At 41.0% G+C, this 13,058-nt stretch overlaps 1 gene segment (V, D, J or C); it reads left to right on the top strand.

The window, feature by feature from the left end:
* Positions 1-466: 466 nt before the first annotated feature.
* LOC148815791 (Ig kappa chain V-III region MOPC 321-like) overlaps positions 467-13,058 on the top strand; it is a 136,982-nt gene continuing 124,390 nt past the window's right edge. Inside the window, 2 exon segments of the V gene segment in view lie at positions 467-515; positions 663-980. Of these exon segments, the coding sequence occupies positions 467-515; positions 663-980 (367 nt within the window).

The raw sequence follows: 13,058 nt of genomic DNA, 5'->3' as shown, positions 1-13,058 counted from the left end.
TGTATGCTTTGACCAACTGCTCGAAGCACTTCATGATAACTGATGTGAGTGCAACAGGGCAGTAGTCATTTAGGCAGCTGACTCTGGGTTTCTTAGGAAAGGGAACAATGGTGGTTTTCTTAAAGCAGGAAGGAACTATAGACTGAGCTAGAGAGAGATTGAATATGTCCGAGAAGACATCTGCCAGCTGGTCTGCACATGCCTTCAGAAAGCAGCCAGGGATGGCATCGGGGCCAGGAGCCTTGCGTGGATTGGTCTTTTTAAAAACTTTACACACATCCGCTCTGGATATGATCAGTGGGTTTCTGCCTTGAATTTCTGGAATCTTCCTGACTGGATCTGCGTTACTGACCTCAAACCAAGCATAGAATGAATTTAGCTAATCAGGAAGAGAGTCTTCTCTTCTAGTCTTCTCGGTCTTCATGACTGAGAGCTGTCCTTCATGGCAAAAGAACCCACAGCAACAATGACTTTCATCACTATCTTCATCTGGACACTCCTCATCTGTGTTCAGGGTATGATTTAATTCTTATTTTTTAACATTATAGGTTCTTTCAAATTAGGTGAACCAGGTGTACAGAAAGGTGCGGAATTACGAAAAGTAATTCAAACATTCTATTTATCAAATACCTGGATTTTACTGTGTTTTGTCTTGTTTTCAGAATCCAGTGGACAGTTTTCTGTGACTCAGACTCCAGCAGTGAAATCTGTTCTCCCTGAACAGACAGTCACTGTGAGCTGTAAGACTAGTCCTGCTGTGTACATATATGACTCTAAGCACAGACTAGCTTGGTATCAACAGAAAGCTGGAGAAGCTCCTAAACTCCTGATCTATGATGCAACTACCCATCAGACTGGGATCCCAGAGCATTTCAGTGGCAGTGGATCTGGGACTGACTTCACTCTGACCATTACAGGAGTCCAGGCTGAAGATGCAGCAGATTATTACTGTCAGAGTTTCCACTACCCCAGCAGTAACCGTGTGTTCACACAGTGTTACACACCCGTACAGAAACCTCCTTCAGCAGGACTGCACAGTGACTGCACTGCTGCAGCTGGGACCTCATGCAGGTGCACTTAGAAATTTATTTTGTTAATATGTTAGATCATTTTAGACAATCATGTGAATAAAAAATGTATTTTCAATAATTTTAAGTGTGAAATTGAAGAGAGAGATAGTGATCACATCTGACATCTCTCATATTTAAAATATTTTCCTTTTCTTATTGAGAGAAATTTTTACCTCTGGTCTGTCAATCCATCAATCCAGCTAAATGTTTTATCCATCCATCTATTTTATTTCTTTCTTAATCAGCATGGGGTCGCAAGGGACACAAGGCAGGATACACCCTGGACAGGACACCAGTCCATTGCAGGGCAAACACACTCACACACACACACCAGGGCCAGTTTTACCAACGGATGATTATTCTAGCATCATTTGGGAGGAAACTTGAGCAGTCATTAGAAATCCATGCAAAAACTGGGAGAACATGCAAACTCCACATAGATAGCACCCCAGGAATTGAACCCAGCAATGTGAGGCACAATGCTTTAACCTAAGAAATAATATTTGTTTGTAGGTTAAAAATAATAACAACGAAAACTACTCTCAGATTGACTCATGAGTATGGAGTTCTGGTCAGCTTCATAATATTCATTGAACTAACATCAGTGTTATTATATTGCCTCCCTTTGTCAGTACAGTGACATGCTGAATGTATTTTTGCATATTTATTGAACTAATATCAATGTTTGTATGCAGCTGAGTTTCTCCACAGGCTGTGTCCTCTGTCTTTGCCTTTACCCTCAGTAGCTACAGTAGGTCCCAGCTGCAGCAGTGCAGTCACTGTGCAGTCCTCCTGAGGGAGGTTTTTGTACTGGTGTGAAACACTGTGTGAACACACGGTTACTGCTGGGGTAGTGGAAACTCTGACAGTAATAATCTGCTGTATCTTCAGCCTGGACTCCTGTGATGGTCAGAGTGAAGTCAGTCCCAGATCCACTGCCACTGAAATGCTCTGGGATCCCAGTCTGACGGTTAGTTGCTCCATAGATCAGAAGTTAAGGAGCTTCTCCAGCTTTCTGTTGGTACCAGGCTAGGACATTATTGCTGTACACTGCAGGACTGGTTTTCTAGCTCACAGTAACTGTCTGTCCTGGAGCAGTAGATATTCCTGGAGGCTGAGTCACAGAAATCTGTCCGTTGAATTCTGTAAATCAATAAAACACAATGTGATAGACATACAAAAAACAACATATTCAAAAGACATTCACAATTTTTGATTTTGTAATTTTGTTGTCTTCAACTAAATTAACTTAACTCCTTGTTTTTCCATATGAAATAAAACTATGGTAAAATCTTTAAAATATCCAAGCCCAATCCTACCCTGAGCAGTGATGAAGAGTGCCCAGATGAAGACTGTGATAAAAGTCATTGTTGCTGTGTGTTCTGTTGAAGTCATAAAGTGTTAAACTCACAGGGCTATAAATACTCCCAGAGCACTGAAGCATGTGCTGCCTATGCAAAGTGTCTCTTCTATGCAAATTGTCTTCCTGGGTTCAGAAGCACTTGTAGCCAGTCGGTGCTGGAAACACAGGCTTGGTGATGTGTGTTGTGACAGAGCAAGATGAGCAGTTTAGCATGAACACTCCCAGGACAGCAGGACTAGACAGAGAGTAGCTTTATAAGGAGCAGAGGATGAGACACAATCAGCTGAGACCTTATTCAGCTCCACACAGCTGGAATGGAGTGAAGTGTGGAGAGTCTGGTTAAAGCAGCACTTGGCTCTGTGTGTTCAGGCAGAGCAAGATTACTGTCTGCACTAGGATTAAGACTTTTAGCATCATGGAGCAATAAAACACAGAACAAATGTTAACTCAATGTATATTCTCCACTGTTAGATTTGACAGAATGTTCCATGAGTGTGTTCCCAAGAGACATTTCTTATAGTGTTCAAGGAAAAACAGTGGAATTAAGTCTCATCTGACTTGTGTTTTGTGATACAAGTGCTGCTGAACCCAGGAAGACAATTTGCATAGAAAAGGCACTGCATTGGCAGCACACACTTCAGTGCTCTGGGATTGTTTATAGCCCTGTGAGTTTAACACTTCATGACTGAGAGCCCCCTTCCTGGCAACAGAACCCACAGCAACACTGACTTTCATCACCATCTTCATCTGGACACTTCTCATCTGGGCCCAGGGTAGGAAAGGCTTTCAAATATTTTATGAACATTAAAGTTAAAGTGGAAATAATTACTTTGTGTAAAAAAAGAAAACACTGAAATCATAAATTGCTTAATAAAGTGTTTTAGGTATTTTGTTCAATAATATTGTGTTTGATCTTTTATTTTCAGAATCCGGTGCACGGGTTACTGTGACTCAGACTCCAGCAGCGAAATCTGTACTCCCAGGACAGACAGTCACTGTGAGCTATAAGACCAGTTCTGCAGTGCACATAAATTACACTAAGCACTTACTAGCCTGGAACCAACAGAAACCTGGAGAAGCTCCTAAACTCCTGATCTATGATGCAACTACCCGTCAGACTGGGATCCCAGAGCGTTTCAGTGGCAGTGGATCTGGGACTGACTTCACTCTGACCATCACAGGAGTCCAGGCTGAAGATCCAGCAGATTATTGTCACAGTGTGTGGTGTGTTTATGCAGTGTTACACACTCATACAAAAACCTCCCTCATCAGGACTGTGCAGTGATTGCAGACAGACAGAGGAGCTCCGCTGCATACAAGCACACCGAGTGTCACTGCATCTTAATCCATATTTATTGTCCTCATGAACCAAGAACAGATATATTTATACAGCAACTCTATCACCATTGCTCAAAACCTTCTGAGTAGAATAAAGTTATCAATCTGGGGAAGTTGAAAACATTGTTAATCTGCCTAAAACTCAGCTGCCATCCAAGATAGTATTGGCCCATTGATCAGGTAGAAGAATTCCCCTTCGGGATCAATATAGACTTATCTATCTATCTATCATGTTACCATTTTGCAATTATTATGATTAATTGTATCTATCCTTATTCTTCTTGATCTCAGCATTGCTTTTGAAATTGCTAACCATGACATCTTACTTTCCCATCTTGAATTTATATTTGGGGTTTCAGACATTGCTCTGAAATGATTAAGTTCTTGTCTCTCTGATCGCCAACACTTTGTCTCTCCTGGGGTTTCAGTTCTGAAGTTGGGTTCTTATAAATCTGGTGTTCCTCAAGTATACTAAACCTGTAAATGAAGTGGTTGTCCCTGTACTCTCTAATTGCATCTCTGACATAAAAACCTGGATGACTTTAAATTTACTTCACTTATATTGAAAAGACTTAAAAGGCATGCTTCTTGGCTACTCCCATCAATTGGCACTGTACCTGAAAACTTGAGTGTGATATTTGGGTTCAGACATGCTTGTCTTCTCTAGAATTGATTACTGCAATGCATAAAGCATCTGGGGCATCAATGCATTCTACTTACAATAAATGTCCAAATCATGACACACCAAAAGTAAAGTCCAGTGTGAAAGTCTTTATGAAGACACTACAAGCTTTACCAAGAGGTGTAAAGGTGTTTGTGTGGTGTGTGTAACTCACACTCCGCACACTCCACTGATTCAAGTACAATTTTTCACTGCACACATAGTCACTACCAAATGTTGGCTGCAGAGGTCTTATTGATTTTCATCACCTAAGTTCTAAGTGTTACTTGTTCACATGTACAGCAGTTATCTTACTGTTGGTTTTGGTTTCTCTGAAGGCGGCTCTGAGACACTCTGTTTTAGGTCTGTCTGGGTAGCTACATTTTACAATTTTTACATAAAGAAGCAAGGCATCTCAATTAAACTAAAGCATAATAGGTACCTGGCAGAATGGAGGTGCAGTGGTTAGGATGCTGTCTTGTAACCACTGCTGTCCTGGGTTCAGTTCCTGGGATGCAGTCTGCATGGAATTTCTGTGTTTTCCTTGTGATCACGTGCCTTTCCGTTGGTTGCTCTGGTTTCCTCCAACAACATACTGAGAGGTTAAATGGTTTTTGGGAAAATTGGCACTGGTATGATTGTCTGTGCATGCCCAGTGCTAGACTGACATCCTGTCCAGGGTGTATTCAGCCTTGATTCTGTTGCTTGCTGGGATAGGCTCCGGGTCCCCTGCGATCCTGTATTGGATAAAGCAAGTGGGTGAAAGGGTAATAAGTGATGCAATTTGGCTTCCATAAATCCTTTTATAAGGTATTTCATAAAAGGTTTATCTAAGGTAATGTAGGATCATGGGTCAACAACTGAATAAAGAACAGGATACGGTAAAAAAAATAAAATAATTGTCATCACCTCTGATTTGACTGACGTGAGCTGTGGTCAAACTCATGGATCCATTTTAGGTATAGTTAGCAAGCTAGTCAGATTTTTTTTTAAAGTAGAGGCCAAGTACAGAAACATTGGCAAGGAAATTATGGATGGCTCAGAGCTAGAAGTGAGCAGTTCACAAAAGGTTCACTCCACCAAGTGAGTCAAAATTCCCCTTCAGAGGAGGACTAAGAAAATACTGACGACAAGGCTGTGAATAAATGTTGTAATAAATTATTGCGTATTCAGGAATTCATTGAAATATTCATGGCAAATATGGTGTTGTTCTGTGCAATGCTATTATGATTATAGTATACAGTAACCTATTAGAATTGTTTAAACTTGTGACATAGTGGAGGTTTATCTCTGCTAGTCATCTCTAGAGGGCTCCTTAGACAAGAAATGCGGTACGTTTGTTTTTTTTTCTGACAGCTGCATGGACATGCACTAATAATTTCCTTGACTGCACCTACTCTGCTTATCAGTACTGCTATACCAGATACTCACATGGCTGCCTCAGCGTTCACCTCAGAACTACACCAGTAGCACTTGAGCTCAGGCACAGAGATCTTTCTCTCTAAAAAGGAGAATAGAACTTTTTTCTCACCCTTAACCACCTGGATACCTATAGACCCGTTCCACATCGGCCTTCTACCTACGTCTGGGGTAATTGACATAATGCTGGTGCAAAACACAGTCCAAGCCTGTTTCATTTTTGTTGATGTTTTTTGAGCGTTTTTCATCATTGGGGTTGAATAAATCTGGGGACACTGTGGCTGGCTGTGTAAACTGTATGTTAATAATGCATATCAATCGAAACACAGTGTTTATTAATTGACAGCTTTAAGCAACATTGACTTGGAAATTTGAAGGAAAAAGATGTGTACAGTACATTGTATTATTAGTAGTACAATTTAGTACAAGTACAATTAGTAGTACATCAAACCAGCGGACAAAGGAGGCACTGTTGTGGTGTGGCGTAAGGACCTATATATCTTTGAAGCCTCTAGATAACTAACTGACACGTTTGCCTACCTCCCTCTCCAACAGGACCCTACCACTGACTACAAAAAGGAAGTGGTATCCACCATCTCCCTTCTTATCAGCAGTAAGGAGCTCCCCCAGGAGGCGGATCGGCACATCATTGAACATCCGCAGGTATCTCAATTTTACCTCCTCCCCAAAATCCACAAACTGGACACCCCCGGATGCCCCCATCATATCAGCATGCAACTGTCCGACTACTTACATCTCAGCCTTTCTCGACAGCCTTATGAGACCACTGGTTGAACGTCTTCCCTCATACATCAAGGACACCAACCACACGCTTCAACTTTTTAATGCTTTCCAATTTGAGGGCCACTAATGCTACATTTTTACCATGGACATCACATCTCTTTACACTATCATTCCCCATAATGACGGCCTTACACCCCTCAAGCACACGCTGGACAAACGCACAGTGCTTGATCCACCTACCCACACCCTGGTACGCCTTGCAGAATTGGTTCTCACACTGAATGCTTTCTCATTCAATAACCTTTTTTACCAACAGGTTAGTGGAGTTGCCATGGGCACCAGAATGGGACCCAGCTATGCCAATATTTTTGTCGGCTGGGTAGAAGAACGCTTCTTCCCTTCCAACACTGGCTCGTCCCTGACCTCTACAAGCGATACATTGATGATTGCGTCGGTGCCACCACATGCTCTAATGACCAGCTTAAGTACTTTCTGCATCACTTCACCAACTTCCACCCTTCCGTCAAATATACAGTTAACATATCTTCCACTACTCTTCTGTTTCTAGACATCACCTTCTCCATTAACTACCCCCGACTCTCTACTTCGGTCTATCACAAATCCATGGATTCACACAACTATCTCCTGTATAGCTCATTTCACCCCAAACACACTAAAAACTCTCTCCCTTTTTCACAGTTCCTTTGGCTACGACGATTTTGCAGCGACTACATCGATTTCCAGAACCAAACCCTCAGAATGTACTATTTTTTCATCAACAGAGGATACCCCAGCAGTGTTATTGACAGGGCCCTTGCCGGAGCCAAAAACACCCCTCAGACCATCAACTCAATCAGGAACTCCCGCCGTAACAACCGCATTCCTTTGGTGCTTCCCTACCACCCCAACACACTTCCTATCCCCAGGACTATTAATGACAACTTTTCCATCCTACAGGATGATCCCTCCATTAGGGCCCTCTTTTCTGACCGCCCCATCATCTCTTTTCACTGACCACCTAATCTGCATAACCTTCTTGTTCTCAGCTCCCTTGACCACCCTCAGCAACCATCCACACCAGGCACTTTCCCTTGCAACAGAGCTCGCTGTATCACCTGCAAATACATATCTAACACCACACTCATTCAAAGCCCCTCAGGGCAATTCTGGATCACTCAGATGGCATCTTGTACCTCCAGCAAACTTATTTACTGTATCCCTTGCAGTAAATGCCCAGCCATCTACATTGGAGAAACAGGTCGGAGACTCAGAGACTGCTTAAGAGAACATGTTAGGGCTGTGAAGATTAAAGTTTTCTCCAAGCCCATTGTTTCTCATTTCACCTCTGACGGCCATGATCACACTAATCTCTCCATATGTGTTCTCAAAGATGGTTTTCCTAACTCATCAGAAAAACTACAGAAATGAAAAATGTCCTGCAGCTAGGATCACACCTTCCCCCTTCTCTCAACAACAGACTACTTTTCTTCTAAATTCTCTCTTTTCATTGTAGGTTTCATTTCACACCTCTCTACACCTATTCTGACTTCACACCTCTTGATTGGCCTCTTTCTGTACCCTGCTCCCGCCTCTCGCTCCTCCTCTCTCCCAGCTTCTGTTCTTCTATGCTACATTACCTCTGCTTACTGCCCTGTCTTTCTCACACCTGAAGAAGGCTCCAGGGCCAAAACGTTGTGTTTTCTTTCTTCTCTTTTCAGCATGGAACAAACCTATTACTTGTTCCTTAGCAGCTTACACATGCTAACGCAGCAACCCACCTGAACTACTTATTAGTAGTACAAACAATGAAAATCCCTCAGGATATACCCAATGTTTGAGTAAGGATATCTTTGATAATGTTTACAAAAAATCTATAATGGTGCAGAAAGGTGCCAAAAATGTTAATTAAGAAAGGAATGATATCAATTTTACTGTATTTGTTGAAAGAATAGATTCTCCATTTTGATCTATTTGATATTAAAAATCACCAGGTGTTGCTGTAAATCTACTTTGTAGTGTGGTCATGCCCTTCTTCATCCACCCAGGGGCCTGCTCCTAACTTGTGGATCTTGATGCTGTGGTCCGCTGCTATAATGAAAGATTTTCCAGGAGTGACACTGTAGTTGAGCACAACGGTTTTCGTGTTTTTTCATGTTTCATGCACAGAAGAACAATATACGAAACAGTCATTGCAGAGACAAAAAAGGAACTTACAGTTGTGAGAAAGAGTGAACCCTTGGAACTATGTGCACTGTATTCCTGCATTAAGTGCTCCTAAAGTGTGTTCTGATCTTCATCTACATCATAATAAACAATCTAATTAAAAAATAACACACAAATGTACTGTTTTAACATACACATAACACACAAAAATACTTTGTCATATATGCTTCAGACATACTTTTCCCAGCATCAGCACTAAATGTTTAAACAATATGTTCAATATAGACAAGAAAAAGTACAACTGTTTGTGTGTTATTTGTTTAATCAGATTGTGTTTATTATTATGACAGAAATGAAGATCAGATCACATTTTAGGAGTAATTATAGGAATACAGATAATTTCAAATGGTTCACAAACGTTTTCTCAAAACTGCAAGCTTTTAAAGATTTTCACAAATAATGAGGCAGTAGTTTAACAGTAACATTGGCCTAAACTGTGATACTGTATGTATATGGCACTGTCTACTACAAGTAAAGGCTCTTAGATCAGTCAGCAAGCTGCCTCGCTATAGAGTTGCTATACCCAATATTCTTTCAGCTTCATTGCAATATGCTTGATTGCACTTAGGTCAAGGCCACAGAATGCAAAGCGGTGTTGATGAACGCAAAATAAATTCTGATTTAACGTGAATTGAGTCTTGATTTCAGGCTGTTGGTCTACAAACTGTGTTACTTTAGAAAAAGTGTCTAGACTTTCTATACTATATACAGTAGGTACTGCATAGCACACGCAAACACCTCTTTTTTCACTTGTCTCATCCATCACTCCTCCTATCGATACCCATCTTTGCAACTACCCATTGAGAATTAGAGTTAAGAGTTGAATTAGATGAGCAAAGAGATAACAGTGTTACAGCAAAGTAAATCTAAACATTTAGCCCCAATCTCTGAAAAAAACAGATAAGGAATTCTTCAAGACTAGAGAGTGAAAGGCAATGTCACACAATTACCAGCAGACAAATGTCAGAAATGTTTAAATTTACCATATGGTTAGGCTAGTTCTGTCAAAACAAATAATTTGCAACTCTTAATTTCCCTGTTGAGCCAGGACTTATTATTATATCCCTTGTGCAGATACAAAACTCTGTAACAGATATAAACAATCATTCAATCCCAATACATCCAGTGAACTAGTTACAAAATGTTACAAAACGTCATTCTTGTCAGTCTTTGATTGTTTTATCATTATGTCCCTTAGTCCTGCAATCTACCACTCCTACACACACTGATGATGCAACATGGGGTTAGAAATATAACCTTTAATACAATCATCCCCCTCAAGTGTTTTAATAAGCTAGCAGAGATGGGATTTAATCAGCCTCTGTGTTACTGACTACTGCATTTCTTTTCTGATAGGAAGCAGGTGGTGCAGGTGAAGCCTCTCATCCTGAGCTCAGGAGCTCCTCAGAGTTGTGTCTTATCACCTGTTCTTTACTCTCTATACAGAAATGACTGTATTCCACATTTAGATTTAGTTAAAATGTTCAAGTTTGCTGATAACACTATTCTCACAAACATTGATTTCACGAGGAATGACAGCAGCCGAAAGGTTGGGTAAATTAGAATCGTTTATTGTGATGTGGAGATTTGGCGTAACCCGCTTGGCTGAGGGCCAACCTCCTGGCCGTTGGACGGGGAGGATAGGACCCCCATGCGACCAATGGGGTAGCTGCAAAGGTGGAGAGGGGGTGGAGGAGGGATGCAGAAAACGAACGAGGAAGAGGAGAGGGTGACTTTGATATTTATGGAGACCGGTTGCTTACGTCAGGATTAGTGAGAATTGCGGCAGCTGTGTTGAATGAGCGCGGCTGCCTTCATTCCTCCCGAACTTTCATTAAAAACTCCATGAGTCTGTATGACGGAATGAAGTAGCTGAATTAGTTGAAAACAACCTAGAACTAAATGTCAGTAAAACAAAAAAACTGGTGATAGACTTTAGGTGAGGCTAAGGAGCACTCTCACCACTGTACATCAGGTGGTGGAGAATTTGAAGTTCCTGGGCATCACCATCTCCCACACTCTAAATGGGAGGTCAACACGTCCATCATGGTCAAGAAAGCTCAACAGACGCTGTTCTTCCTGAGACAGTTAAAGATGTTTCGAGTGTCACAGAAAGCAATTACCCTCTTTTACAGAGATCTGTCATCGAGAGTGTGTTGTCCATTACTGTGTGGGATAGAAACACTTCAGCCCAGGAGAAGAAGCACCTAGAGGCAGTAGTGTATATCAGATCCAAAACTGTAGGAGGCCACCTTCCCTCTGTGGACACACTCTACCTCTCTACACCGAAACACAAAGCTGTAAAGAACCTCACTGACTCTTCCCACCCTCACCAGCTTGTGTTTACTTCTCTCCACTCTGGTAGGTGGCTCAGGTCTATTAAGACAAGGACCACTAGGTTCTGTAACAGCACCTACCCAGAGACTGTGAGGTGCATTTTAACTTTGACATGTTTGCACGGCTCATTGTTATTCTAGCAGGCCCCACTGTTACTTATTTTAGTACTGGTGTGTGTTTTAGATGGTGTGTGAATGACTTGGGTGGATGCATTCTACTATCATCTTTGTTGACATGTTGTTTATTTGTATTGTATGTCTTTAAAGGTACTGTATGAGCTGACCAAACCAAATTCCATGCAGCTGGTTGTTATGGCAAGTAAGCAAAGACATCAACTGTTATAGATGGGTCGAATGGCCAACTTGCACCGTATGGTACAAAGCGGTTTGGCAAATGACATGACATGACTTTGTTTAGGAAATAAAATATTATTAACTCAAATTATTTTGGTATACAATGCCGATACCGTTTCAAAACATGTGTCTAAGAACTAATTGTTAAACATTGAAAATAGAATTTTGTAATAGAGACTCATTCTTCACATGTTAGTCATACTTTCTGCATCCAGAAGTGGATAAAGGCGGAAAGGTGAAGTTAACCCTTTTCAGGAGACTGAGAAAAAAATGGCTAACCTGCATTCAGAAACCTCATTTGATATCCCGTGTGTATACTGCAGTTTGTTTCTTTTCACCAAGGCAGGTGAGTTCAGACATATTATTAAGGAGCTCCCCCACAAAATCTCTATGCTAGAGGAAAGGATACAAAAATTGCAGGATATCAAACAGTCGGAAGAAGACCTTGATCTGCCATGAAAAACTGTCCCTCAGTCAGAGTGTTTGTTGCTGTGCTGTACCACATGCACACCCTTCTCTGACGTCTGGATTACTAATCCACTGCTGTGGATTCAGCTCAGCAATACTCGCTTCCAGTCTCCTCGGGAGTACAAACTTCAAACAGGTTCGCCATCTTCACAGAATTTTGGCTCTATCTCAACTAGTCCACAGGATTTAAATTGCTGGTGACTGTATCACATATGAAATCATGTTCAGAGGAATGTTTTCCTGGTGTTAAAGATTTTGAAGTACATTTGGACTCCATGTTCACAGGACATAGCGCATCAACAGTCAATATTCATTGCATCACACAAGACACTATATTGCAGGAACTGGAAACAGCGAAGCAGTATTTGTGTGTCAGACTGAAGCAGTTGGGAAAGAAGTTTATGTTGTCTGGTCCTATTCCAGTTTTTAATCATGGATGTGAGACATTTAGCAGGCTTTTCTTTATAACTTTTTGTGAATAACTGGGATACTTTCTGGGAAAGGCAGGAATTTTTCTCAGTTGGTCTTAAAAAGGCAGTCTAAGAATTTTGAAGAAAAAACCTTTATGGTTGATGAATTAATACTTCTTTTAAACTGAATCTTAGTTAAAGAAGGATGAGAATGGCCATCTTTTAAGGCTTCCCCCCGCACTATAATTTATGGAAGCCCGTTTCTGCCAGGGATTAAAAAAAAACGCGCTATGGTATCTCAGAATTCCTACTTAGTAACTCAGAATTACGACTTCATATCTCAGAATTGCGACTTTATATCTTGCAATTGTGACTTTTTATCTCACATTTGTGACATCGAAATAGCCCCTATTTAATTGTCTGTCCTTTTGTTATTGCAACGGATTTGGGTTCTAGGGCTTGTGCCCTTACTGCTCCCACCCTACTTCATGCCTCACTGCATGGGCTCGAACCCAGGTCTTGCCAGCTGAACTAAAGAAGACTTTAAGTAAAAAAGAAAAAGTATTTTTTAAGTAAAAAAGGACATACAATGGAAATATGTAAAAAGTATAAGTTTCAGGTTTTATAATTGTGAATTCCTCTGAATGTGAAGTGTCTATTTCTGTATCTTAT

Source organism: Atractosteus spatula, chromosome 24 (assembly GCF_055471065.1).
Source record: "Atractosteus spatula isolate fAtrSpa1 chromosome 24, fAtrSpa1.hap1, whole genome shotgun sequence".
Lineage (NCBI taxonomy): Eukaryota > Metazoa > Chordata > Actinopteri > Semionotiformes > Lepisosteidae > Atractosteus > Atractosteus spatula.
This window is presented reverse-complemented; position numbering and strand designations above follow the sequence as displayed.